The 6,357-nt window shown below is 38.7% G+C and overlaps 1 protein-coding gene across 1 annotated transcript; it reads right to left on the reverse strand.

Moving 5' to 3' along the window:
- Positions 1-158: 158 nt before the first annotated feature.
- Positions 159-2,785, reverse strand: LOC132986797 (uncharacterized). Its single transcript, XM_061053443.1, has 5 exons — positions 2,621-2,785; positions 2,171-2,497; positions 1,844-1,882; positions 905-1,029; positions 159-788 (listed from the first exon to the last, which is right to left on the reverse strand). The coding sequence occupies exons 1-5, from the start codon at positions 2,694-2,696 to the stop codon at positions 465-467; spliced, it is 891 nt and encodes a 296-aa protein (XP_060909426.1). The 5' UTR covers positions 2,697-2,785; the 3' UTR covers positions 159-464.
- Positions 2,786-6,357: the final 3,572 nt, after the last annotated feature.

Raw genomic sequence — 6,357 nt, forward strand, 5'->3', positions numbered from 1 at the left:
TTTTCTCTGACACCTGTTTGTGGTATCTCTTCTTCTGTTCGTTCTCACGTCCTAAATGGCTTTACTCCAGAGAACAAGCAAAACAAAGCAAAAAAAAACTTGAATCATAAAAGATCTTAACTGGCCAACATTCACACACACACTGCTGTTTACATAGCGCTGCTATTAATCATATCTGTTGCCATGTAATAAGTGGGATAATGTAAAGGGAGCAGGTTGTTGAAATGGAGGAACAGCTTCATGACCCTGCTTTTCATTGGGTTCTGCTCCCCCTATTGGGGTTCCACCAGGCTCTAACAACCCACTCACTATACATTAGCCCTTACATAATGTACAAGTAAGTAAGTGAGACAGCTACAAGAAAACTAAGGTAATATTTCAAGTACTCTCAATTTACAAAGTTACATTATGTAAAAATATGGACAAATATATCATCAAGAAGCTGGAATTATCCTTGAACAGCATCAAATGTTATTTGCTTTTTTAATCCTGGACTCTCGTCTTTTTTTATCACTGTTGTTTCCACGTAGACAGTGATACACGTGCTCCTCTAAATGTTCCAGATCCAGATGTTGGTACTGGCAGATGTTCTCTGATACATCCACATCCTCGTATTCACTAGGGCTGAGAGTGACTGCTGACTCTCGATTCTTTGATGTGAAGTGGGAGCAGAGATCAGGGGGTAGTGGAGGTAAAGTTGAGAGATCATTGCAGTCTGGATAGGAACAGCTGCGGTGGAGTTGAGGTTCAGTGCTTACATGTGGCATCATGGTCTCATAAACCGATGTCTGTGGGGGTGAACAAAAATCAGTGTATTCTCAACTGTGTTGAATGGGTAACGTGATGTTTTAAGTAGGGAAACAAGACCCCCCCCCCCAAGTTCATGTTTGCGTCATTAACAAACCTCTCTGCTCCGTTGTGATTCTCTTTGCTGTTTAACAGCCATCAGAAGACATAGTGTAAACGTACACACACAGAGAATTGCTGCCACACACATCACAGCGGTCAGGTACAGTGGCAGGTGGAGCTCTGCAGATCAGGAAACAACAGAAGTTTACACAGAATGAACACAGGTTCAACTTAGGTTTACACCCTTCAAATCTCAATTGAGGTTTAAATTAAACAACACTGTAAAAAACTCCCGGTCAGCTACATTGTCGAGTCAAAAGTAACATCCATCTAAGGACATGAAACATTTCACATTTTTTTACTGTTCTCTTTAGCTGTATTCATTTGGTTTTTAATCTGTAACAAGTTCCTTTTTCGTTAATGTCATAACCTTTGATCTACCAGAAGTTCCTTACTTTATTTCGAAACTAAAGCAGGTTTGAATTCAAACAGGAAGTACCCACATGTTAAGAGAGTAAAAAAAATCTAAATAAAAGCCAAACTAATACATTTTTAAATGCCAAATAATGGAAACGTGAGATTAGAAATGTGATTAATTTCGATTGATTATTGAAATTCAGCGATTAATATAACTTATTATCATTTGACAGCCCTATTTGTGATACATTAATATTTGTTAAACATCTAAAATGTTTCTACAGTTTTCATTTTTCAGTGTGAAGAAAGGCTTACGAATTGTGTTCTTTATTTGGCCAATTTAACCATAACAATAAAAGTTATTTCTCCAGGAGAAACAAATCCAAACTATTATTTCAGAGACAATAATTGCATCTACCTCCATATGGGCCATGAATAGTCAGCCCCACTTGCCCCCCTTCTACGATGCCCCTGTCTAAATATAACACAGAGCACAGTCTAGGCCTGCTCCTTAAGTATCCTAAGATAACATAATGATTTCACTTTGCATGAACACAAGCAAGGACAAATCACTTACTGTCCACTGTGAGATCCTTTGGGAAGACGGCTGCAGTTACTGTAAAAGTACAAAACAGAGATTTATTTCACTTGTTTTTTTTTTTGCATTATTTGTTGTTAAGGGGGAAAGAGAAGCTTTAAGAGAATTCGAAAGTTAAAAAAAGAGGAACATGCTTGGGAATTCATCTTACTCAGTTCTCATTTACAGTAAAAGCAGGCCCAAATATTTTTACAACGTAGTCTGCTTTGATATAAACTATAAATGTTACGTCCTGTAAGCAATCTATGAGGATCATTAAGTAAAATGTGAAACAGTGACCCTGGGCTGTGAGATGACATACTGTACCTCGAGAAACATTCAGTTTGATGATGCTGATGTGATCAGGGGAGCCGCAGATGTCCACCAAACAGCAGTATGTCCCGCTGTCCTCCAAAGTAAGCTTGTCCACCCTGACAATGAAAAATGCTGCGGTGGTGTTGTCATACATAGAGTATCGTCCTTTTTCCACCCACTGCTCATGTTTGTCTGTTTGTATTATGGGCACGGAGCAGATGTTGTCAACATCAAGGCAAAAGAACTTAGCTTTGATCCGGTAGTCGTCTGGATAGTGGCATCTGAAGGTAAATATCAGACCCTCCACACCACCCACTGTGGTTTTTGCACTCATCAGAGCTGTCAGACATAAAAGCTGTGCTGTGTTGGAAAAATAACCACATTATCAAATAATATTCGACACAGAGTAACTCAAATAAAGTCAAAAAACATCCACAGTGACAGTCTAAGCATTCAGCCCACCTTGGATTTGCAGTAAAATAAGGAGTATTGTTGTTGTTGCTCTCCTGTTTGCTCCCATTACTCCCAGCGCTCGCATTCAATCCTCACACACTTTCTTCTTTCCAATCGCACATTAAGGCAGACACCTATGCTAAACAATGTGCAGGTGTGTTCACTCTGGTGCTTTCCTGTTGCTTTTCAGTTCTCTTCCTCTTTCATGAAAAACCCAAAACACTCAGATCCTCTACCTTATGAGAGTGAAATCGGTGAGAAACCACTGTTTGGTTAAGCTCAGATGATCGTGCAGGTCATTGATGTTTGGCCGCAGGTTTGGTTCCCCGTGTTCGACATGTGCTGCCTTGTCGAGAAATGCTACCATAGCACGAAACGATAGTAGAGGCTATCCGTATCCCATATGAAATGATGCTGACACAATAAAATAACTTTATATTAAAATAATTGCTCACTCCATGCGTTGTCAGAGTATTGGGAGCAAGTTTTGTCATTCTATTATTAAAGATTTCTGGATGAAGCCTATCTCGATGGACAATAATCTCCTATCAACTAATAACAATACTTCCTGGTAGCACTATTCATTAGAACACCTGCATCTGCCCTCTGATGCATGTCACTCTGTCCTCCCCATACTGTCTCTCTTCACCTGTCCTGTTGTAGCAATAAAAGCAAAGGGCCAAAACAATCCTTCATAAAATGCATGTTTTATAAGTTGCATCCTTTAAGGCAATCCCACCCTCCTCTCCTCTTATTCTCATTCTGCACTCGAGTCATCGCACACTGAACTTGTGCAACCAGTGTTGCTTTTTAGAAACACTTCATGCTGAGTAGTAGGGAAGAAGATTATCAACATTCAGGTGAATCTTATCTTATCTTATACAATGTACACCGATAAATGAGCAGTAATAATTGAATTCCAACAGCTACATTTCTACAAATGAATACATCTTAATAAACAATGACGTATGATGAAGCTTTGCGCCTGGTGAAAACAAAAACAGAACCACCAGAACCATGTGGTAAATAGCTCTTCGAAGTGTTTGTGCCTATTTCAGTCAATTTCCCCCCTACAACTCTGAAATTAATTTATCGGACACTTCATCAGCAAACGGCTTTAAATCCGATTGGACACACAGGTGTTAACAGGCAGTGCACAGAGGGAGAGCACTTTTTAAAAAAAACGTATCGTCCTCAACAACATGAACAGCGGTTCTTGAGAGTTTCAGTCAGCATCAAAGCCATCCTAAATATCGTCAATGCCATCCTTCAAAATCATCATCATCGTTAAGATAATTAAGTGTGTAGGTGTTCATGAAAGAGCTGGGTCTTTAGCTTTTTCTTAAGGATGTAATGGGAGACTCTGCAGGACGAATGTGGTCCAGTTGTGAAGTTTGGATCAGACGCCTTTCATTGGCAGAGCGTAGTGGGCTAGAGGAAGTGTAGACTCTTGACGTCCCCACATCGCTGTACTTTTTTTTTTTTTTATCTCTATTCTGTATTGAAGGGATCTGCAGCCACTGGGAAAGATTTAGTTCTTGTTGTTCGGGATGAACCATCTCTCCAGAATCTACATAAACGTGATGAATCTGAAGGCACAGAACAGGATATTGGTACCGAAACCATTCTGGATTTCATTTGTAGTTCAGGTGGTTTTGTCTTTCACCATTTCAGCAGGCATTGACTGAAGGCAAGAACATGTCAGTGTGCAGAGCAGCAGTCTGTTCCTAATCCTAGAACCAATCAGCCATCATTTAAGGATGATATAGCTTTTATTAATGCCTATAAACCAGTTCCAGTCTATTTACCACCGGGTAAATGGTAAAGGACTTGAGCTTGCATAGCGCTTTTCCAGTCGTCTTACTAGTGAAAGCGCAGGTCACACTGCAGGTCACACTGCAGGTCACACTGCAGGTCACACTGCAGGTCACACCTACACATTCACACCCATTCACACAACCAAATGCTGATCCTCAAGTTTTTTGGTTGAAATTTCAGATAAAAGTGCTTTTATAGGAAACTTGATTTTAGTTGGGTTGTTTTTGTTGGAGGTTGTTTTCAAGGTGTTTATTGATGTTTTCTGTTAAACTGCTCAAGGTTTGGAAAGCAGCATTTCATCTTTATTATGTTTGCAGGTACAGAAGGAAAATGACAAATAAACCAAATCTTAAAATCTAAAAAACAGTCTGCTACATGTTTACACATTTGTTTTTGTTTTTTACAAGATCTGGGCAGCAGCAGGGTAACAGCTGACCTGATTATCAGGGATAGGTGTAAATATTTAAATGTACATTTTACAAATACAATTCTGAAAATCACTTCATATTTTCTCCGGAAAGCAGTGGCGGTTCTAGACCACTTTTACTGAGGGGGCCAAACTAGGGCCAGTTGTTTTGTCAGAGGGGAACATTAAACCCAGGTGAGAAATAGACTAAAATGATCGCTTTAAAAAAAAAAATATATATATATTATGCCAATTAATAGCGCACATAATTAAATACCACAACATAAAATACCATGATTTATATTTGTTTCAGTATTTAATACTAGATTGTGAGTCTGGTTGTTGAGTCAAATACTGTGTATGTGTTCTTAGGGGGGCTCTTCTTTTTGGAGGGGTGGCCACAGGGGGGACCAAGCTCAGTGTTACAGGGGCACTGGTCCTGGTTGGCCCCTGCCTAGAACCGCCCATGCCTGAAAGTGATGACACAAATAAAAATGAAGTGCAGCCACAATGTCAAATGAAAAAATGTTTAGGTGGGTGGGAGCAGTGTATTCCCTCTCTAACCCATCTTTTATTTTTCTATTTAATCTTTAATCATTCATCAATGTTATGTTGAAACGTGACACAAACACTTGTTTCAAAGTTTCAAAGTTGTATGTTTGGAGTTCTGATCTAGTGGGTTATATTAAATGTCTGCTCTCATCTGCCACAGTGTCTTATCTGGTGTGACCACTAGGAGCCGCTAAAGTCAGATTCTTTAACATATAAGGGTATCAGTCAGAAACTGCAGACATGAATGTTTCTGAAGGACGGACGTCATAATAATGTCACTGCATTCTTTTCACAACATTACTGAACAAATACACACATGAAATTTTATTTTTTTCTTTATTTTTTCAATGCACATAGAACATATTCATTGGGGTAAACAAGAACAATATAAAAAAGGAAAGTTAAGAAACGAGCAGGAGAGGCATTAAAGCCGAGAGGGCTCATTTCAGGGACCTCCCCCAGAGAAAGATCAAATTCAAAGGAGTATTTCTTTCATATGAAAAAAAGGGAGCCAAAAGCAGAGAAAATAAATAAAATCAAATTGAATAAACATTCTGATAAAATAACAGTAAGAATTCAATTAAGAGAATATCAAGAAAAAAAAAAAAAAAAGCTTTGTGAGCAAACAATGTTTCATTAATTATAAGTGTAGACTGATGACAGGCTTTTTGAGACCTTCTTTTAAATAACGTTAAATATCTCCAATCTTCCCCTTTTACATTTTCCTGAACAAAAGGTAAGGTCTTTAACCTGCTCTTCTGTAAAGCTTCTAATTCTATACAAATAAAGATTGATTGAAATAAATAATTTCAGCTAGTCAGGTAAATTATTCCAAAGTCGAGGTCCTTGGTAACGAACAGTAAACTGATCGAGTGAGGTCTTAAAGACATCCGGCTGAAGATCAGATAGAAACATGACAGAAGCTGTAACTGTACGTCAAAGATGAAGTATTTGTTGAAACACAGATAAG

Source organism: Labrus mixtus, chromosome 2 (assembly GCF_963584025.1).
Source record: "Labrus mixtus chromosome 2, fLabMix1.1, whole genome shotgun sequence".
NCBI classification, from domain to species: Eukaryota; Metazoa; Chordata; class Actinopteri; order Labriformes; family Labridae; genus Labrus; species Labrus mixtus.

Excerpts from the sequence above, each read along its gene's own strand:
- LOC132986797 (XM_061053443.1), bottom strand. The coding sequence starts at position 2,696 with ATGCGAGCGCTGGGAGTAATGGGAGCAAACAGGAGAGCAACAACAACA. Across the intron at positions 2,498-2,620 it reads TATTTTACTGCAAATCCAAG|CTCTGATGAGTGCAAAAACC; the intron begins GTGGGCTGAATG and ends TATGTCTGACAG. Across the intron at positions 789-904 it reads AATCACAACGGAGCAGAGAG|ACATCGGTTTATGAGACCAT; the intron begins GTTTGTTAATGA and ends TCACCCCCACAG.